At 37.2% G+C, this 23057-nt stretch overlaps 1 protein-coding gene across 2 annotated transcripts; it reads right to left on the minus strand.

The window, feature by feature from the left end:
• Positions 1 to 660: 660 nt before the first annotated feature.
• Positions 661 to 22573, minus strand: RIOK2 (RIO kinase 2). 2 transcript variants are annotated; one of them, XM_061188014.1, is made up of 10 exons: positions 22413 to 22573; positions 19359 to 19497; positions 18483 to 18599; positions 16066 to 16241; positions 13388 to 13476; positions 11193 to 11384; positions 8881 to 8973; positions 7199 to 7723; positions 6445 to 6535; positions 661 to 1824 (listed from the first exon to the last, which is right to left on the minus strand). In XM_061188014.1, exons 1-10 carry the CDS (start codon positions 22476 to 22478, stop codon positions 1660 to 1662), a joined length of 1653 nt encoding a protein of 550 aa, XP_061043997.1. In that variant the 5' UTR covers positions 22479 to 22573; the 3' UTR covers positions 661 to 1659. The 2 variants fall into 2 exon arrangements, with proteins under 2 accessions (XP_061043997.1, XP_061043998.1); XM_061188015.1 differs by lacking the exon at positions 11193 to 11384 and having other exon boundaries at positions 662 to 1824.
• Between the last annotated feature and the right edge of the window lie 484 nt (positions 22574 to 23057).

A 23057-nucleotide genomic window follows, 5' to 3' on the forward strand; every position in this document is an offset into this window, starting at 1 on the left:
ATTGCTTTTGAAACTTTTAATATAAGAAAATGTATTCCAAAATAACTATTCTGTGGTTCTATTATGCTGTCTTCAACATTGTTATTAAAATGCTTTAAAGTAGATAGATTATAAAAAATGAATATCTGAATTTAAAGACCTACCTAAAATTCAAAGCTATGTAAATACTTTCAAAATTAGTATAATTTTCAAGGGAATTAGATTTGACATTTTCTTGCATCTGTATTATTACAGTGAATTTATTAGATAGGTCTTGTGAAGGAACAGCAGAATTAATTTTGCAAAGGTTAAAGGGAATCTGCTGTCTTTGTCAATCTTGGAAAAGAATCTGCTGTTGTATCTCCTGGCCAATGCTAACTACAGATGCAAGTAATTCAAAGACATCCTGGCTGGTGACTGTGGGGTGACACTGCCATCTAGTGGCCATTTTTCACTGCAGGTGACATCCCTCTTCCAGGCCATGCTGTTGCTGAAGAGACTGGATTATCATCAGGTACATGTACCTAAGAACCCACTTTCACATCTCACTAGATTATAAAGTCTTTGAGGGAGAAACCATGCCTTACGTATTTTCTGTTTTCCTGCACCCAGTGAAGTGAGTACAGCTGCACGCGGGGCCTAATTAGGGACGATGACCCCCAATCCAGTTGAAAATCCACCTATAACTTTACAATCAGCCCTCCCACATCCACAGATTCAGCCAACCTCAGATCATGCAGTACTGTAGTATGTATTTATTGAAAAAAAATCCGTGTATAGTGGACCCTCGCAGTTCAAACCCACGTTGTTCAAGGGTCAACTATATTTGTTATCTTTGACGTGAAATATGTTCTTGACCCACCCAGTTAAGAATATCAGAAAGAACTGTTCACTTCTCATCCCTTCTACTTCCCCCCACCCTTAAGTCTTCTACTTCTGTTCAGGCTGCATAAAAACTGGAAACTGTAAAAGTCATGGTGTGACTATCTCAAGTTTCTGTTCCCATGACCACATTACCAATTTAAGTAGCAGAAAATAAAAGGAGACATTGCTGGCTTATCCTTAATACTAGAGACTAAAAAAATATATGGCAGTGAATTCTGCCTGCGGCTAAATAAAAAGCAACCAAGTCATTAGCAGATTTTCTGAAAGATAAACATCATTATAATGACCATTCCAATAGCTACACTTTAAAGTGCTAGGCATTGTTCTAAGTGTTTTCTGTGCATTGTCTCATATAATCCTCAAAACAAGGCTACAAAGTAGTTATAAACCCAATTTTAACACTAAGAAAACTGAGGCAGAGAAGGAGAGAAAGAGGGAGAGAGAAATAAGACTTGCCTAAGGTTGTTTCCACTAGTAAGTGGAAAAGCTGGAATACGAAACCAAGCAATCTACCTGTTTGTGGTAGAGAACAAAACCCAGCAAAAACAGTGATATTTAGATTTTAAAAAATACTCAAATATTCCTAACAAAAAATTACTTGGAAAACTGGGTTGCTTTAGCAGAATTACTATAGTTATTCTTTAGAAGACATGTACTGAATGAGTCAAATTTATTGATGAAAGAGGGTTTACTTATCTATTTATATATATATCTGCCTTGGTCCAAAAAATACTAAAGGTGGCTTAAAAAGGGATCATAGTAACTTTTTGAAAAATATTCAAGTTCTTAAATATATTACTCTCCCCAAAAGCTAGCTGCTTCCAAACTTGATTTAATATTTTGCATGTTTTCTCTCCGTTGCTTTGTAAATATATTTGCTTCTCCTTTCTGTAATCGTCGTCTCACAGCTGATTTTTGCTGTTTTGTCAACTGACGCTTCACCTTCTGTTTCACCAATTCCTGGAAAGATTTCATGAATTAGTATCACTGATAACTGACCATTTTGATAAGGAGTAAATATTCAATAAAACAAAGATTTACATTGCTAATATTTTTCAAATTTCTGTTAAAAGCATGAGTTTTAAAAATTCCAAACGCTGACAGTACTATATTAAACAGCAATAAAATAAAACACCAAACTGTTATAAAATAGGAGGAATTAAATTCCTAACAGAAATACAGATTACAGCAAAAAGTAGCATATAGTAGTGAATAGTCACATTTCTTTAAATAACAAATCATCATAGTGCCACCTAGTGTCTATCAGGAAAACTGGGAAAAACCAACCAACCATATACATAACCCCAAAACCCAAACCCAACAAGATGGAAAGAAAACAAAAACAAACAAACAAAACCAAAAAAACCTGCTTATTCCTTTGCTTTCTAGGTAAAGGGAGGCATGGTTTTGTAGTGGAAAATTATGTTTGAAAGCATTTACTACTGGTCAAATATACGCAAGAGTGCCTTCATAACTTCTGGTGTAGAGATGACCTGATGGCAGCAGTTACTCATGGAAAAGTCCTCATACAGTTTCTGGGAGAAACAGTATGTTTTCACACGGTGAATGATCATAAATTCAAATTATTTCTTATCACTTAAGACACAGGCTGCCAATGTCAAATGACTTACAAGATGAAGAAAAAAATCTGAATATTCCATTCACATAATTTTTTTTTCCTCTGAAGCAGCCTGTTGTTTAATTGTGTATAATCTTGCATCATCCAACCTCTCTCCTAAAAAAAGAAGTTGAACGCTGAAAGGGTTGAAGCAAGGGTCTCTTCTTAATATGCCCCAACCTATGCTAGGCACAAAGAAGCATTTATTAAAAATCTGTCAAGTTAAAAAATTAAAGATTAATGGATTTGAGAGGTAAAAAGGAGCTAGAAAAACTAGTCTGCCTAACGCACTGTTTCTTGGACTGTATATGTATAATATAAAACTCTGGATCAGATAAGTTAAATGCAGACTTCGGATATTTTACATAGTTAGGCAGACAGGCTTTAACAAGTTATCCCTCTTTATTTTAGTCTAATGATTCTCAGTGGGAGGAAAGGTAAAAGAAGAGAAAGTGAAACAGAAGAATAAAAATGCAAGTTCCTGCAGAGGCTGATATCCCAGGAGATGCAGTTCCAGGAAGGCCAGAGTCTTAGAAGCACCTGGTTGCTATCCCAGAAATTTCATTACTGAAAGCATTAAGATTGGCTGAAAGTTTAACACAGGAGTGACTGGCCTCTAGGACTTTTCTCTACCCCAGGAAGCCAGGCGACTATCACAGCCTCCTCACCCCAGCAGGAGACCAGAAACCTGAATCAGATCAGCATCGTCTTAACTATCACCAAGAAAACAAAGCAATACCTTCAGAATTCTGAAGGTCAATTATTTCCAAACCACAACTCTAATACTTAAATTCTCAATCAGGTGTGAGGACACGATAAAAAGACATTTTTAGTAATAAAAAGTCCTCTCCCCCACCCAAATTCACTCAAAAAACTACTAAAATCCATTCTGCCACATAAAGAAGTAAACTCAGTAAGAAAAAGAGATAAAACTAGGAAAGAAGGTACCCAACAGGAGACTGAGGCAACAGTAGAACATGCACCACATTTAAACTTGAGTTCAGACAGAGGCCTCCGGGATAGTTCCAAGAAAAAAAAATCAATTTCTTTTCTAAATATTCTGCTTGAACTTCCCCTTCGTTCTTTACTTCAATGAGACCATAAGATAATCATATCAAGCAGCTAAAGAAAATAAGGATAAGGAGGTAATGAATTACTATGCATATACCTCATAATTCAGAACAATTTACAAATCCTACAAGGTTAATTTTCATGTTAAAAAAAGTGGGAGAAAAATCCACATTAGTATATTTTTTTAAAAAAATGATGAAATGCGAAATAAAATACGGTTGACCCTTGAACAATGAGGGTGTTAGGGGCATTGACCCACTGCGCAGTCAAAAATCTGAGTATAACTTAGAGTCAGCTATCTGTATCAGAGGTTCCTCTGCACCTGTGGATTCAACCAACCACAGATCATATAGTACTGTAGCATTTACTATTAAAAAACCCCATATATTCAAACCAGTGTTGTTCAAGGGTCAACTGTACTTCTGTATTATTTCAAGGAGTACATGAAAAAATGAATGAAAATCATGTACTTTGTTGTTGTTTTGTTGTTTTTTTGCTGTTGATGGTGGCCGTGTATGTATTTATTTAAAATCAATATACCTTAATGTTTAGCTGGAATTTAATTCTGTTACATATTAGAAAGAACAGCGTTCATAAATGGCAACTTTGCCAATAAATAGGGAACTATAAAAGTATTTTAGGGCTTCCCTGGTGGCGCAGTGGTTGAGAATCTGCCTGCCAATGCAGGGGACACGGGTTCGAGCCCTGGTCTGGGAAGATCCCACATGCCGCGGAGCAACTAGGCCCGTGAGCCACAATTGCTGAGCCTGCGCGTCTGGAGCCTGTGCTCCGCAACAAGAGAGGCCGCGATAGAGAGAGGCCCGCGCACCGCGATGAAGAGTGGCCCCCACTTGCCGCAACTAGAGAAAGCCCTCGCACAGAAACGAAGACCCAATACAGCCATAAATAATAAATAAATAAATAAAATTAAAAAAAAAAGTATTTTAAAGAGGAAAACAGATTTTACAATTTCAAAGAACACAGAGCAAATCTTTGTTTTGCAGACACGAAAACAACAATCATCAAATTAACGAAGGTAATAAAAGTTTGTTTTCTCCTGACCCTTAAAAAAAGGTGGAATACGACCTCAAGGAAAATAGTATGACCAAATTTCCAAAAGAATTAGAAGTTAACATGGTCAATTTGTTTCCAATGATTAGAGAGAAACCTTTTTAATTAAGCAGGCTAGAGAGATCTTTTTCCCCCTTAGACTAAAGGCAAATTTGTATTTTATAATGAATGCAGTTTATTATAGGCTTGACCCCATTTGAAATATAAGTTCCTTGTGTTAGCTGTAAGTTAAATGGCATAAAGACAAGACCTAAAGACAATGTTAGTGTCATCATCTTTATATACAGAAGAGAGCATAACTTAGAATTTAAGGAAGTAGCAGGAGTAATCTAACTTTTCTTTATATGCAATTGCCAATTTTACACCACTGTATTGGGTTGGCCAAAAAGTTCATTCGGGTTTTTCTGTAACATCTTACAGGAAAACCCGAATGAACTTTTTGGCCAATCCAATAATTAGATATAAATGCACTTATGTTTTGAATCTGATAAATCAAAGAAAGGAGGGTGAATACATCTCAATAAGTACAGAAAAATATCAAAGCCAAGAATGGACAGGCAATCATAAAGTGAGAGAAATTCTTAACCAAGACAGGTGATAATACTTAAAGGGAGATATTATCTTCCATCATAATTAAAAGATGTTTCAAAGATTTCACAGACTTAAATTTTATGTTCAGAAAATCAGGTAAATTATGAGGCCATCAGAAAAGAGTATATAAAATCAATGCATTTATAGAATTTTATTCTTTTATTTTGGTCTCACAAGTTCCAAATGTTTCTATTATCGAGTAAAGATACCAGTACTACTAAAAGTGCACTATATTAATAAAACAGAGTACTGTTATTTTTAGCTTGTTTTTTGATAACTGATTTAATTTTGTAAATGTCCCATATTACCCACCACAGGGTGTACATTTTAACTTGTTAACAATATATTTGAACTTAAAAAATGAGTTCAGGAAAAAACAAAGGTCTTTCCTTGTGAATTCACTTTCTAAATAATAATTTGATTTCCTCCTTTCTACCTTCTAAACTGATTTTCTTCTTTTGCTCATTTTAAGTAAAGTTATCACTAAAAACTAGTTTCAATGGTATTCAACTTAGTACCTTCAACCAGAAGGAAAAAACGTACCACACCAATTATGTAATTTTATCTCTGCTTAAAATCTACAAAGGAAACAAACTGATTCTTCCTTCCGGGTAGCCAGGAGAAATGGCCAGCAGGCATAAAAGCTCATCAGTAGGAGCTGGACTATGCGTTCATTATCCTGTCCAGAAAATGTCCTTTATGAAATTATTTTGGACATTTGTTGCTAAATGTCCAACAAAAGCTTGAGACACTGAAAGTTTTACAATTATCTATTTTCCTCTTTCAAAATTTAAGAACAAGCTAGCTAGCGAAGCTCGTGCATTTTCACATTTAAGGTGCAGTGCTGTCACTAGCTGAGTAATCTTGAGCCAAGTCATGTAACTTGTCTGGGCCTCAATTTCCTAATTGTTAAAATGCAGGGACAAGATCACATGAGAATCTACAAAGTCCCCCTTGGATTTAAATTTCTATGATTTTCATCTTTCAAATTCAAGCCAACTTACATGCTGTGTTTTCCCTGAAGGCTCTGATCGTTCCAGCTAAAAGCGAAGTGAACCCTCTCTCCTATTTACTAAATTTGCACTTGTTATCAATTTTATACTATCAACATGTGAAGTCCAAATGGCCAAGGTGGTCCTGTACATCATCTAATCCTCAGAGCGTCTTAGCTTAATAATCTGTCCACAGTAGTGCTAATAACACCTGGGAAATGTTGAATGAATAGTTACCGGAGGAACTGTTGAACAGCTTAACACACTAGAAGTAACACTCAGAGTTCTTCTTCTATGTTGATTAGTATCTTCCATATTTTCTTCATCTCTAAAATTAAAATCAAAATTTAGTTAATTTTTAATAGTTAATTATGCTTGATTAATTTATATCATATTACTACTTTGAAATACATAAAGCCATATTTCATCAAACTACCCCAAATCTAAAAGTAAAATTTTAGATCTTTTGCTAATCTAAGCTGAGGCTGATTCACTAATACCTGTCAAAAAAAAAAAAAAAATCTTAAAAGAAAAATAACAGTAATTTTAATTGTACATTAACAAATAAGTACAGAAGGTTCAAAGCATGAGGGAAAATTAACTGTAAGTAGATATTTTAAGAGAGCACACTTACTACATGTTTATTGGACTATACATTAACCAAACATATATTAGATGAATAATTATTAAAAAATACAAATAATTCATCCATCTAAAACCTCATCAACTTATCAAGAGATCTTATTAACTATTTGAAAGTAATCAGTTTGAATTTGAAAGCAGAACTGCTTAAAATTGAATAAATAGGCTGTCTAGCATCAACTCAATTGTAGAGGGTTATTTTTTAACTATAAAAGGGTTATTTGCTTTCATTTTGCACATAATGATGCAGAATATAGCTGTCATGTCATTTGAAAAAAACACTCATTTACCAGAATCAAAGTATAGGTCTCCAGATTAAAGTAAAAAACCAATCAACAGAAGTCTATACCTGAAAGGCCTGAATTCTTTGTTTACTGATGACAAGGCAATCATATGAGGGCACTCATCTTCATACTCCTCAGAGCCCATGAGGATTCCACCTTGACCTGTCTTATCATCTTGCCTGGTGTCATGTTCAGTTCTGCTGTTCTCCTCAGAAAACTCAGTTACAGAATTGTTTTTAACAACCTGCCCTTTTATTTCTTCTAAAGGTTGATTGAATTCAGTCATTTCAAAACTATGTGCATCAGCACTGTCCTCTGACAAACTGTCTTCCTTTATTTGTTCAAGGTCTCCAGATGATCTGTAACAGCAGTCAACTGATTCACCTATAGAGTTTTGTCCACTTTCATTATCTGATCTACAGTCCTTTGCTTTTTCTGATATCTCTTCATCAGAAAATGAGAATTCAGATTCCTCCTCTGTTTCAATATTTTTATCATCTGGACCTACTGGATGAAGTAGTTCATCATCTGCCTGCATTTCCTTTGTGTAGCCACTGGCAGAAACCTCTACATCAAGAGAGTCCTCCCTCCTAGGGAAAAAAAAGAATGTTATGCATTTAGAGAAAAAAAATCCACCTGACATGAATTAAGTATTTAGTGTTCTGATAAATTACGACTCTCAAATGAGTTTAACAGTTTATATATTTTAAAGGTTTTTCTCTGCCTAAAAGGTAATACTTAAATCACTTAACTACACAAATGTAAAGGACATATGCTGGTTGTCATTTAAGAATAAAATGACCATGAGGGACTTCCCTGGTGGTCCAGTGGTAAAGAATCTGCCTTACAATGCAGGGGATGTGGGTTCAGTCCCTGGTCAGGGAACTAAGATCCCACATGCCACAGGGCAACTAAGCCCGCACACCACAACTACTAGCTCTCGCGCCTCAACTAGAGAGCCTGTGTGCGGCAAACTATAGAGTCCACGCACCCTGGAACCCATGCGCCTCAACTACAGAGCCCACATGCCCTGGAGACTGAGCGCCACAACTAGAGAAGAGAAAACCCGCACGCCACAACTAGAGAGAAGCCTGCACGCCACAAGGAAAGATCCCTCATGCCTCAACAAAGATCCTGTGTGCCGCAACTAAGACCTGATGCAGCCAAAAATAAATTAAATAAATAAATAAATAAATCTTAAAAAAAAAAAAAGGAATAAAATGACTGTGAAGAGCAACAGATATTAGTAGAAAAGTTACAAACTTCAGTTGCTACTGACTTAATAAATTAACTTTCAGAGGAGGCTAAAGATTTTAAGTTATGCCAATCATCCCAAATCAGAAAATATCTTAACTACGTATACAAAATGAGAACATTTGGCTGTGAGAATTTACGTATAATTATGTTCCATGAATCAATTAAAGATAGCTCCTGTAGTGAATAAAGGAAAAACACAATTTCTGATAAACACTTGGCTTGATTCCTTAAAAATGGTTTATTCACATAGCATCCTATATTGAGTAAGAGTTCTCGAATTTATAAGAAACTAAGTAGGTTCCTCCTCCAAATTCAGTAAGGTTAATGGACCACAGGCAGGCATAGTTTTTAAGTTTCATTTGTATATTATACAGCAATGATACTGAACAACAATAATAATGAAAATTTTTTAGATGAAAGTGTTAACTTTTAGAACTAAATAAATCTGGTATTCAGAATTCTATCATTTTATGCAACATAGTATACAAACCTGATATCACTAAATGTTGGGAAAAGCTCACTTTCATAGCTGAAACGTTTCATGAAGAAATCTCTGATGCATTTAACATCTCTGTCAAAATACCTGCAAAAGCAAGAATCATTTTTTTATAGCCTTTGTTGTTCATCTTTTTCCTTATTAGCCAATGACAACATCCTTGTTATTTGTTATGACATTCTTATTGTTACATGAAAGAGAAAAGGATGTTACTCAAAAGAAAAAAGAAACAAATCAGCTGTTGGTGTTTGAAAAACTAAAAGCCCAGGAACAAGGACTATAAGCTGTCAATGGCATACAGTTCTTTTTTTTTTTTTTATAAATTTATTTATTTATTTTTGGGTGCATTGGGTCTTCGTTGCTGTGCGAGGGCTTTCTCTAGCTGCGGCGAGCGGGGGCCACTCTTCATCGCGCTGCGTGGGCCTCTCACTCTCGCGGCCTCTCTTGTTGCGGAACACAGGCTCCAGACGCGCAGGCTCAGTAGTTGTGGCTCACGGGCCCAGTTGCTCCGCGGCATGTGGGATCTTCCCAGACCAGGGCTCGAACCTGTGTCCCCTGCATTGGCAGGCAGATTCTCAACCACTGCGCCACCAGGGAAGCCCGCATACAGTTCTTATGGTTAGAAAACTCAAGGTTTTCCCATACTGTGACAGACATATATATGAATCCCAGAAAAAAAGATAAGGGCCTGCAATTTGGGGGCAGATTTCTACTTTCCCTCTCTAGTTTCCAGTCTGTCTGGTTATAGTTCCCATCAGCTTCAGCTATGTGCACTAGAACCTCTAGTCAACTGGGAAAGCTGAATATAAAAATAAACTAGTGACTCATAAGAAAAAGTTTGGGGACTAATGTTATGTTTGTATTATCTTTATTACCCATTAACTAATATGCAGTAAACATCTATAGGAGATAAGTAATGCTGTGGCTTATAAATGGTTATCTGGAGACATGTTAATCTGGACCAAGAGTAGAAGGACCTCTGAATATCAGGTTGCTTTTTAGGCTACCATAAAGCAGCCAGAACAGATTGAATTCTCTAGAAGGTTTCCAGAAAGGGAGAAATAAGAGACAGGATGACATGGAATTGAGAGAACAGGAGAAAAAAATACTCAATCTTAATTTGATTACACTCAATTGCATCATAGAATACAAACACATGAAGGAAAATATCCTGTCATATTTCACAATTTGGCTGTTTAAATGGTCAAGTAATATGAGAAATAAGATTATCACAGTATATGAAGTGATTCTGCCCTGTGTCAGGGATGAGGTTTTACGTGAATTCCTTTCTCTTAAAAAAATAAAAGCTAAAAACAACATGAGAGATATTACCGGTCTGGTAACCGAGTTCAGTACAAAACCACAACTTCATCAAGGCCATAAAAAATTATTAAGTTATGCCTGGTGAAGCCCTCTTGGAGGCAACCATGAAGCAGAGAGAAAAGGGGAAAGGCAGAGAGGATGTGGTTCTAGGGTTCCTCCTTCCATGTCCCTACTTCTTCTGAGCAGGCTTTTGTTTTAAAAATTGGGCTTCCGGGCCTTCCCTGGTGGCGCAGTGGTTGAGAATCTGCCTGCCAATGCAGGGGACACGGGTTCGAGTCCTGGTCTGGGAAGATCCCACATGCCGCGGAGCAGCTAGGCCCGTGAGTCACAATTACTGAGCCTGCGCGTCTGGAGCCTGTGCTCCGCAACAAGAGAAGCCGCGATAGTGAGAGGGCCACGCAGCGCGATGAAGAGTGGCCCCCGCTCGCCACAACTAGAGAGAGCCCTCGCACGGAAACGAAGACCCAACACAGCCATAAATAAATAAATAAATAAAATAAACTACAATGGTATTGAATAGCCCTAAAATAACATTCGGATCCCAACTCAAAAATAAAAAAAAATAAAAAAAAAAAGAGCTTCCACGTAAACGTTTGTTTGAATAAAGAGTTCCATGGCTGAGAAAGTTTGACTTTCGAAAGTCTGTCAGGTTACAAGAGTAATTCAAATTCTTTTGATGATTATAAAAGTAGGCAGTTTCTTCAGATTTCTAATATACAGCATTATTTTAATGAATAGGTTTTAAAAACTGTATCAAAGTGCATTTTTTTTCACTTTTAAAATACCGAGGAGTAAGAAAAATTCTTAGGGGGAAAATCAGAGCATTTTGATATCCTTAAATAAAACCCCAAATTTTTAGACTCTTAAGATCAGCCACTTCAAACCAGTTATTAACCCCAATGACAGTATGACAAAGCTGAAACATTATTAATAAATAAAAAATGACTGCATCACACATGAACACAGTTACATCCAGAATATACCATTCAGCATTGGTATGAGAAGTTGAAACCATTTGTGGAAAATCGATCATGGTGATGTGGTCATCTTTATCCAAAATGAGATTGAATTCATTGAAATCTCCATGAATCAGCCCATGATTTGCAAGTTTAACAATTAGTTCCATAGCTTCATCATATACTGATGCAGGATCTTCAACATGGTGTATCTGACATCTGAAAGTGTAAGTATGAAAATGGTTATCTGTCCTCATTTATGATTTTAATGCTTGAAAGCAAGCATGTGTGTATTTACATTTAAATATTATTTCCATTTCATCACGTCTCCCTAGCAGTTTTCTCTTCAATCCTATCAGCATACAGACATAGCAGCTTAAAAAAAAAAAAAAAAAAAAGCCACAACCCATTCAATTCTGTATCTTCTTTCCAGTACACCACATTCTTTCTTTAATCTTAACAGCCAAACTCCTCTACTTGTGCTTTCTCCAATTTAATGAGCACTCTAATGAGCCCATTTCAAACAAGCTTTCATTCAACCTTGTTCCAATGAAATAGCTCTCGTCAAAACTACCAATGACTTACATGTTGCTACACCCAATGGTCAATTCTCTACCTTCATCATTATCTGGTCTGTCAGTTAACCTCTTCCCCCTCCTTGAAGCAGCTCCTTTCACTTGACCCTTGGTACACTAACTCTTCAGGCTGTCCTCTTTCTGCACTGATCATTCCTTCTTAGTTTCTTTAGCTAGTTCTTCAGCTTTTCCTTGACGTATAAATTTTGGAGCTCCTCAAAGGTTAATCCTAAGACCTATTATCTTAACCATTCTTGGTGATCTCATACAGGCTCATACACAGACTTTAATCTAGACTTCTCTGAGCTTCTGGGCATCTCTAACTTACCATGTCCCAAACTGAACCTCTGATTCTGCCCCACCCTCTAACTCCAAACTGTCTTCCTGCAGTCTTTCCCATTTCTGTAAATGGCAACTTTATCCCTCCAGTTATTCAGGCCCCAGATCTTGGTGTTATCCTTACCTGCCCCTTCCTTAATATCAATATCCAATCCCAAACAAATCATGTAGGCCCTGACTGTAAAACATATCCAAAATCTGACCACTTTTCATCACCTTCACATCTACCACTCTGATCTAAACTACCATCATCTCTTGCTTGCATTATTACAATAATTTCCTAACTTTTCTTCCTAATCCTGTCCTAGTCTCCTTTTAGTCTATTTTCAATACAGCAGCCAGAGTGATCCCATTAAAACATTAGTCAGATCATGTCTCTTCTCAATTCAAAATCCTCCAATGGCAGGGAGTTCCTTGGCAGTCCAGTGGTTAGGACCTGGAGTTTTCACTGCCACCAAAAAAAAAAAAATCTTCCAGTGGTTTCCTGTCTCAATCAAAATAGTCCTTATACTATTGCTACAATGGCAATCACATTAGGAAATATAAATGAATCAAATCAACCTTAAAGTTACTGAATGTTATATGTCAAATATATCCTCCCCACCAAAATAAATAAATAAAGCATCCTTGCAATGGCTTACAAATTGTCTGCTGCCTCTGTGATCTCATCACTTACAATTTCTCCCCTTACTCACTCCAGCCACAGTGGCCTTCTGTTTCCTGAACATGCAGGCATACTCCCATTCCAGGATTTATGCATTTGCTCTTGCCTCTGCCTGAAATGTTCCTAGATGTTAGAATCTGCATGATTTCCTCTCTCACTTCTTTCAGGATTCTGCTCAAAAATCCCCTTATGAAGGAGACTTTTCCTGGTCACCCCATGTAAAATAGCAGCCTCCTACACCCACCCACCTCAACACTTCCTGTCCCCCTTACCCCACTTTATTTTTATGCATGGCATTTACCACCACCTGATGTATCAAATATTTCCTTGTTTAGTTATTTCCTGCAAGTTTCCTTCCATCAGAATGTAAGCTCTATGAGGGCAGGGACTTTGTTTTGTTTACTGGGGAGCCTAGAACAGCGCTTGGCACATACTAGACTGTTTATTTACTGACTGAGTCAGAGAGTATAAAATCCATATTGTCAGAATGAAACTGAATTTTCAATTTGCCTTTAAGTCTACTACTTTATGTTAATTTCTAACCTCCCAGAAGCAATATTCCATTTACAGAAAAAAAATTTATTTTTAAAAACTGAACCTTACAATTATTTATTAGGACTCAAGGTTTAAAGAATTATACTTACAGAGGATAGCCATTTATGAGTTCCATGACCACTGCATGGCGATTATAATCAACTGGCTTTGGAACTGGAAATTTCCTTTCATACAATGCCTAAAATATAGCAAAACAGGTAAAGAGTAATGAAGAGATCATTAATTTTTAGGGAACAATAAAATTAAATGTACCTGTCCACAACCAGAAAAAAAACATATAAGCCTTTACAAAATTACAGTTAACACATGATTATTTATGTATGGCTTATTCACAGCACAGAATGAGCTGTACATAAAAACAACATTGTAAACCAGTTTTTGTAATTCATTTTTTTACCAAACATTCATTTACTGAACATTTACTAAATATTATACACTGTGCTAGGGTTACAAAAATGAGTGTGAAAATGTCTCCGCCTTGAAGAAGTTTAGTCTCTTACGATATGTATATCTTCTATTTTGTAAGTTTCTGTCATTTACCGGGAGTGTGCTTAAAAAATTCAAATGGAAATAAATTGTGATTTAGGAAATATTCTGTCTTCTGGTGCATCAGGAAATGAAATATTCCAATATATTAGGCATTTCAGTTTATACAGCACTGACCTTTTTCTTCAGACCACAATATACAATATAAATCTATTATGTGACAAACAGTCACTGTAGTCACAAATAAACACTGTAGTAGTCTGAGTCAAATGTTACTACCCACCATCCATAAATCCATTTTTTACCCTATGTTTAACTTTTTCTATCTTATTGCTTACAAACGCCTGTTGTATTACTTTCTTCAAAATATCTTAGATTTATGCCCTCTGCCATTTGGAATGCCACCATTTCTAAGCAGGCCTTTGTCATTGATGCCTGAATCACGCCAACAGTGGTTCTAGTTCTTGCTACCACACCAAACCTTTCTTCAGTGTACCAGTACCGACTAAGACGCTTGTGTCAATGCTCCATTTAAAAAAAACTACAATGGCTGTAAATATCGACTTCAGTTTGAATAACTTTTCCTAGTTTTCAAAACTCTTTAATCCACTTATCCAGTCCTAGTTCTCTCAATACTCTGTCCAATAAACACTCTGGAGTGTGATCAAGACAGTCACCTTAGTGACTGTCCCCATACACACAGGGCTCACACTAATATTCATGTCTTTGCCATTCTGGCTCCTTTGCAAAGTACACTGTCTTATTGTCTTTTCCTTACAGACAAATCATATGCAACTCCATTACTCTACTCAACTCCCACTCACTTATGAAACCTCCTTCATCGATCATTCTACTCTACAGAAGATTCTCTAAACTCAACATATAATTTGACATTTAAACTGTTCTTTGTTTTAGGTGTGTTCATGTTATCTTTCCAACTTTAAAACACACACTGCACTTGTTATTTCTTTGGTATCCACTGTTCACCTCCCCCAACAAAATACTTAATATAGAGGTAGGCACACAGCTGACACTCAATATATGCTTATTAACAGGGTTAATTTTAAGAGCTGTCTACTCTACTTCCTACCTTCTTTGGACAGGAACTGAACTATTTCCCTCTCCCCAAAGATTGTCTGCTTGGCCGTATATTTGTTATTTTTAAATCCAAATGGTTTTGAACATGCTTTGGCAGCTCAACGGTATGTAACAACTCTAACTATTGTCATAGTGGTCTAGCCCTTGTACCATAGCTTAACCCTTAAGTTATAGCTCAATCTTATCTTATTTTCGCTTAGGAAAAGAGAGAATAAATTTAAGAAGCATATTTATCCACAACCAGGCTCTATTCCTGTGCCTTCATATAAACACACCAAGAAGACACTTAATATAGTTTGGGGGAAATGTGTAACAATTCCTACCAAACTGCCTACTTACTGACTATCACAGGATACAAACCATTGATATAACACAAAAAACACAATATGTATGGTATCGATATCACTTACTTATACTGCCTTGAGGATTCTTCCCTCAGTATTACTAAAAATTTAAGCACATGAATTAAAATAACCTACTCAAAGAACATCAAACTGAAACTCCCAAGAAACAACAGGTCATACACTGGAGTGACTTTTAATAATTCAAAATTTTAAAAAGATAAGTTATAACAAATAAATCCTACTGGAGAGAATAATAAGAATGCAGTTATTTTCTAATTTAAATTATTAGTGAAGACAATTAATTTGGTTATTATTAAAGATATTTAGTAAATCTATGTTGAACTTAATTTGGAAGGTAAAAGGTTAAAAACTAAAGATTTTTACCATTTCCAATATACATACAAATTCATAAATTGACATTTCTTCCATTGTGGGGAAAAAAAATACCAGTCAACTTACCTGAGAGACTAAGGTTTCTACAGAAGGTAATTATCTGGTGTTTTCAATTAGAGACAGACATATGTATAGACAGGTATAGATTTACATTCACACACACACATTTGTGAGGCAATTACATCACTAGTTATTTCAGGCTACTCTATCTTGTTAATATTGTAGAATACAAGTTGCCTTTATGCATTTATAACAGCTAAAAATACCTTTGCGTAGAAGGAAACCACGAGAAAAACAAATACCAGAAATAGTCAAAAGAGTTAAAAGTGACTGTGAGGACTGGGACTGGGAGTAGGGAGATGTGGAGGCAACAGGCTGATGCATGTCGCTACAGTCTTTTAACTACACATATTGTTTGCTTAAAAATATAAAACTATTAAAAATACCTTCATATAAGCAAATTCTTTCATGGCAGAGAGACGAGATAAATAAAGCCAAGACATGTTATGCCTGTGTTTATGATAATCACGCTTGTTTTTCAGATTTCGAAAGGAGGTTCTTCCCAGTCTGTGAAGCTTTAATGCAAATTGCTGCCCTTCTTCATTTGCAACAATGTAAATATCTAGAGTCAAAATTTTAAAAGGATCATTATTATATTTTTATTCCAGTAAATTTAAACAATTCCAATTTTCTAACTTTGGTTTTATTTGTACCAAATTTTATCTTTCCTAATAACCAGAAATACTTACCATTCAGCAAAATTCTTTTTATTGTAATTTTAATTACAATACAAAATGATGACATGTATTAATATCTACTACAAAAGAAAACAGGGATGCAAAGGTGTCAAAGGTTATTGCTTCCAAAGATGCTCAATGCTCAATTCCATTTAGTGGGAATACATCTAATTGTTCCTTAGTGTCCTACATGTACGAGCAGTGATTAATAATATCTTCCTTTTCAACATGGGACTTGCCTGGCGGTCCTGTGGTTAAGACTCTGCGCTTCCACTGCAGGGGGCATGGGTTCGATCCCTGGTCGGGGAACTAATCCTGCATACCACACAGCAGGGCCAAAAAGAAAAAAAATTCTTTCTTTTCAACAATGTGAAGTTCAATTCTTAAATTGCTTCAATGAATAAATACTGAGTATCCGAATATAATCCTATAATAATCAGAATGGAGATCTTCCCATAAATAGTCTATCAAACAAGTTGCTATTTTAATACTAACATTCAGAACATGTCCTAATTACTCATGAGAGAAACAGCCTCTCATGTTCGTGAGATTATAAATTGACACAATTTGGAAGGAAATTTGGTAATATCAAAATTTTGAATGTACATAACTTTAACTCTAATAATTTAATTTTTAAGACTGTAATACTCGGCAACTACAAGAAAGACACCTCTGCTGATATGAAATGATGTCAGGGATGCACCAAGTGGAAAAAAATCAAGGTGTGGAATTGTAAGTACTGTTTGCTTTCACCTATGATTAAAAAGATATGTGAATGTATATACGTACATCCTCAATACATTATATACTTGTATTTACATAGAATATTTCTAGGATATGTACAATATTAATAAATAGTGATAGCTTTGGGAAGTAGTAACAGGAGATGGAGACCTGGGTTAGGAGTTAAGATTCACTTTTTACCGTACTCTGTTTTGCAAGTAATGAAGTTCTTAAAAATTAAAAGAAAGCCATTTTTTTAATTGAAAAAAATTGGACATAAAAAAATTAAGAGGAAAAAGAGGTGTTTCATTACATCATTTTATACATTTTTAAACACACACTCTCCCGTATTTAGTAACTCTAATATTACTTATTAAATATATACCATACTCTGGATATTAATATAGCAGACATACAAACCATATGAAGTACCAAAACAACCTCCTTTGGAATAGGTTTCCTAATAGTTCTTTTACTTCTAATTTTAATTTTTTTGCTCTCTCAGTTTAAATTATGTAACTATACAGCATAAACTTTGTAGGACAAAAAGTAGTGTATAAGAGAGCAGAAAATCTTTCTCTGTTCTTTATTTGTACCACACATAAAAAACCAGTACATAGGTATTTGCTTAATGCTATTTTAGAATTTTTTTCTGTGGTTCTACACATATCTAACTTTGCCCTGTTGATCATATTGCTGTGATGGAAAGTGTGGTTTTTATAACTTCCTTGAAATACTTTTTTTTCTTTTTAATATTTATTTATTATTTTTGGCTGTACTGGGTCTTCATTGCTGCACGCGGGCTTTCTCTAGTTGCAGTGAGCGGGAGCTACTCTTCGTTTACAGTGCATGGGCTTCTCACTGCGGTGGCTTCTCTTGTTGTGGAGAACAGACTCTAGGTGCGCAGGCTTCAGTAGTTGTGCATGCGGGCTCAGTAGCTGTGGCTCGTGGTCTCTAGAGCACACGCTCAGTAGTTGTGGCACATGGGCTTAGGTGCTCCGCGGCATGTGGGATCTTCCTGGACCAGGGCTCGAACCCATGTCCCCTGCATTTGCAGGCAGATTCCCAACCACTGTGCCACCAGGGAAGCCCCCTTGTGATACTTTTAAAAATTATTACAAATGTTCAATTTATCAGATATTAAAATAAGAACAAATAAAGTATTTGCCAAAGATTTCAGTTATTAGAGGAAAACCGATTCTTGGTATAACTGAACTTTCAGTGATAGACTTATGGAAAAACAGTAATTTACTAAACTAAGGGTAATTTCAAAATCTGTATTGCTTTCAGCCAACTTTTTAATTTACTGTTTAGTTAGAAAAATAGAAAAGATGAATCCTTTCTCAAGGGGAAACATAAACTAAAGCAAATAAAATGCACTCAATAGTACTATCAGCACTTACCAGATTCTTTGCCAACACCCATCTGGTTTCCAACAGACTCAACCACCTGTCTAGAAGAAAGTGTTTTCAAAGCTAGGTAATCATAGCCTGCATTTGTCAACCGATAGCCCTGGACAGCTAGACAAAATCAAATGAGAAAGACCACATTTTAGTTACACTGTACCATCAAGTCACATCAGGTCAAGAGAAAAATTTAAACAAGGGAAGTCTTAGCTGGAAAAAGACTGGCTACCCAGGCTTATGAGTTTTGGCACTTCTTGCTGTAATTTTTATTTCTTCTCTAGAGCAGTGTTAACTCAAAGTGTAACCTACAGACTGACACCAGTCTATAAATGTTTGTTACTAGTCTGTGACAAGTTATAGAAACTGAAATTAAGTGGTTCAAAAATTTTTGTATCAATTTGACTAAGTTATTTTATGTCTTCAATTCTAATAAGAAGGAACTTGTGCCTGTATTTTGTCAGTTTTTTATTTCATTTTTCTAGTAATTATTTTTATTATTTTATAAAGGTACGGATCCATAATAGGTGGAAAAAGAGAAACTCATCCCTCACTGCTATGGTTTGAGAGGTAATGCTCTAGAGTCCTTTGGCAGACTGTACTTGCCAAAGACAGCAACAATATCTTAATCCTACTTGCTCTTCTGCAATTGGAACTTGCTAATCCCCTAAGAGGAAATGGAGGCTACTTCTCTAGCCTCCTGGATCTGGGTGGGCCCTGTGATTGCTCTGACCAATAGAACATGGTAGAAGTGTACTGTGTCAGTTCTATGTCTAGTGCTTTCCTAGTCTGGCAGCTTCCACCTGCCTTTTGGAATACCTGCTCTGGGGGAAGCCAGTTACATGGAAAATCACAAACGGTGCCTCAAATACTTACTTTTGGTTCGCTCCCAAGCTATAAGTTTATGTTTTGCTAGTTCTCTTAAAACTTTATTACAACCACCATGTTTAAGGCTGGCTATAGAAGCAACCAAACTGCAGGGAACAATTTCATGGTTCTTCATGCCCATTTCAACCTGCAGTTGAAGAAATCAAAATGCAATCATAATCAACATAGAGCTGTTGTCTACCAAAACCTTGTGAAAAACTTAACTTCTCCGTCAAACTTTCCTGACCATGCAGTTTCCCAACCAATTGTGAGACATAATTATTACCTTCTCTAGACATATTTTTAATCACAATTTGGTATATAATCATTGATATTCATATTCTCTCTCTCTCTACTATACTATATGCACTTCAAGAGTATGAATTGTGAGTGCTTAACATAGTTACTAACATATGGTATGTACCAAAATACGTATTGACATCCAAATATTTGTGTTTAATAACTACAGATATTCCAGATATTTATTAAGAAGGTATTTAATGAGAAGATATGAAAGGACCTGAAATGTAGACCAAAAGTTTTAGATTTTATACTGAGGAAAGTAGGAAACTCATGAAGATGCTTAGGCAAGGGAGATTTAAGGGTTGTTTTAAGGATGTTAATCTAGCAGGATATGCAAAGTGGTTTAGAGAAGGCAAAAACTGGAGGTGCTGTATTGGAGAACTAAGACAACAGTCTAGGCCAGAGGAAACAGAAGCCAGGACAGGGAAGAGGTGGTGGTAATGGAGGGCAAGAATTAAAGAAATTAGTATGGGAGGGATTGGCACTGGATGTGGGAGGGTAAAGTGAATGAAGAGTCAAAGGTGAAGTGAAAAGAAAGAAGAGGCTTAAAGACAGTGATAATTATTATCATTTTAATGGAGTTTGGGAAAGGAGTGAAGGGGTAGACAAAGTTGATTAATTCGATATGAGCACACTGAGTCTGAGGTGTTGGAAGGTCCTTCATGGAAGGTACTTCAGATGAAGATGTTTAAGGAAAATTGGAAAGGCTGATCTGCACTTGGGAATGAAGTCATAACTACAGGGAAAAAATCGTCAATTACTTGATGGAGGTAAGAGATAAAGTCATAAAGTGGATGTGATCATTAAGCGAGAGATAATGGAAGAAAAAGGAGGGATAAGGGACGGAATTTGGGGGGGGCGGAAGGAGAATTCACACTGAAAGGTAAGGGCAGCCAGTCAAAGTATGATTATTGATGTAGGAGATGCCAGAGAAGTAAAGGGAAGATGGTCAAGGAAAGGTGGCCACTGATACCAAGACTAGTAAGACTCAACTGAGAGTGAAATATTTAATGAATTAGGCCATTCCTTGGTGAGCTTCAAAAAGAACTTAAGAATTGCAAAAATAAAGTTTTGGAAGATAAATCTGGCATCGTTTTGATGTCCCAACCAAAACCTCACACTTTAAACTTAACTCATCTTCCATGCTTTGTTCTGTTTCTCCCAGCCTCTAACATTCTCTTGATTCCCCTATTTCTGTCAGAGGCATTAAGGAGTGAGTTAATGTGCTGAGGAAGTAGAGAAGGAAGGTATCTTTTGACAGTAGGTATTTAGAGAAAGTCTGGCTGAATTTCAGAATCTATGGGAGGAAAAAAGTGCCTTCCAAATTTTACATTGAATTTGCATTTGATAGTTTATTCTTTAAGAAATGCCTATTTAAGCAAAAGATAACAGCTCCTAAATAAATGTGTTTTATTCTGCAAATGCCTAATCTATGTGTTGATCTTTGTGCTATAAGACTAAGACCATAAAATCCGTTTTTGTCACTTCCTTGCTCAACAACATTCACTGGCTCCCCTATACTTAGAATATATTCCAAATTCTTTACCAAGCCTGCATGACTATCTATAGCACATGATCTGGCTCTCACCTTTCCCAGTTACATCTCCAACTCTTCAGCCTCTTGCTCACTATGCTCCAGCCACACTGGCCTTTCTAGTCTTCAGAAATTGTTCCTGCCTCGAGGCCTTTGCACTCACCACAGTTGCTTCCTCTCCCTTCAATTCTTTCCAAGGACTTCACTGGACCGGCTCCTTCTCATTCAGCTGTTATGCCCGCCCCACATTCTTTCTCTTACTTAGCAAATATTTATTCAGTACCTACCAAATACCAGGAACTTTATAAAAACAGACAAGATTCTTGCACTCAGGCAGCCTTCCCTGACTAAACAATTTAAATTTATTTATTTATGGCTGTGTTGGGTCTTCGTTTCTGTGCGAGGGCTTTCTCTAGTTGCGGCAAGCGGGGCCCACTCTTCATCGCGGTGCGCGGGCCTCTCACTATCGCGGCCTCTCTTGTTGCGGAGCACAGGCTCCAGACGCGCAGGCTCAGCAGTTATGGCTCACGGGCCTAGTTGCTCCGCGGCATGTGGGATCTTCCCAGACCAGGGCTCGAACCCGTGTCCCCTGCATTAGCAGGCAGATTCTCAACCACTGCGCCACCAGGGAAGCCCTCTGACTAAACAATTTAAACAGGCTCCCTGTCTCCACCATGAGGGGTCTCTATTCCGTTATTCGCTTTATCATCTTCACAGCACTTATTATCTTGATATTATCCCTTATTTATTCGTTTACTTGATGATTTGCCTCCTTCGTCCTGTAACCCCTGGAATTCTCTAAAACTGTTACTACATATCCGATAAGTATGTGTGGGTTGAATGAAACTGAAGGAATGCTATGTGACTCAATCTGTGAGTAGGGAACTCAATGCTATCAATTACTCTCCAGGAGTCTTAAACCCTTCTCAGCTGGTCAGAAGCCCAGGTTCAGAGAAGCTTCCCAGGCTACAGAGATTCGATGTGGCTCTGGAGAAGGGGAGCAAAATAGGAAGGAAAAGAAGGGTCTTTGCTTTACGTGGGGGAAGTTAAAAAGCTTCTGAACAAAGGCTTTTGAAAAACCCGACTCTCCGGTCTTTTCCCCATTCCCAACCTCGGCCGCGTTCCAGGGCCTAAAGCGCGCTCAGCTCCCAGCAAACTTGGAGGAAGAGGAAGAGCACGCGCGGTGGAAAAGGACAGGGGAGAGGGAAAAACGGCGAACTTCTTACCGCGGTCAGGACCCTGAAGTCATCCCGGCTCATGTAACGCAACTTGGCCACATTCACCTTCCCCATGACGGCCCCGGACCCAGGCCAGAAGCCTGTTTCAACAAGGGGACAGCGCTAGGAAAACCAGCACGCCGGCTTCTCCCGCGCCTCACGGCGGCCGGGCGGCTCGCGCCTGCGCAGCTTATACTACAGGTCCTTGTTACTAAAAAGTGGTACATTTCTCACTGACTTGGGGGCAATAAAACGTCTTCTGAGTCTTATGAAGCATATAGTACGGAACAAAGCAGAGTATTTTTTTGTAAAGTGATTTTGTTATGTGGCTTAGTCGGCGGACCCTAAGTGCTATCATACGCCATTTATTTTTCATATCTGTCAGGACCGGCTGCCTAAAGGATGCGACCCGCCTCTAAGAGCAGAGTGGTAGTTTAATGGGAGGAGCACGTTTAACAGCAACTCCTACTTTAGGCGAAGTGACTTCCACTAACAGATGGAGAAAATGAACCTGAGCCGGACGCCGGGCAATCCAGGAGGTTAGAAATAAAAAGAGTAACCACACTAGGAGGCCCCTGTCTAACTGCGCATGCTCAGGACAGGGGCCGACGTGGTTAAAGAGAACTCTGGCATCTGCTCAGTACTTGGTTTAAG

The sequence above is a fragment of the Eubalaena glacialis genome, chromosome 4, assembly GCF_028564815.1.
Source record: "Eubalaena glacialis isolate mEubGla1 chromosome 4, mEubGla1.1.hap2.+ XY, whole genome shotgun sequence".
Classification (NCBI taxonomy): domain Eukaryota; kingdom Metazoa; phylum Chordata; class Mammalia; order Artiodactyla; family Balaenidae; genus Eubalaena; species Eubalaena glacialis.

Bases quoted from the DNA above. Each gene is read 5' to 3' on its own strand.
- RIOK2 (XM_061188014.1), bottom strand. From the start codon at position 22,478: ATGGGGAAGGTGAATGTGGCCAAGTTGCGTTACATGAGCCGGGATGAC. The intron at 13,477-16,065 runs GTATTTTTAATA...GCTATATTTTAG, and splicing joins AAGAATTTGCTTATATGAAG to GCATTGTATGAAAGGAAATT. The intron at 8,974-11,192 runs GTATATTCTGGA...TTGCTTTTGCAG, and splicing joins TCTCATACCAATGCTGAATG to GTATTTTGACAGAGATGTTA.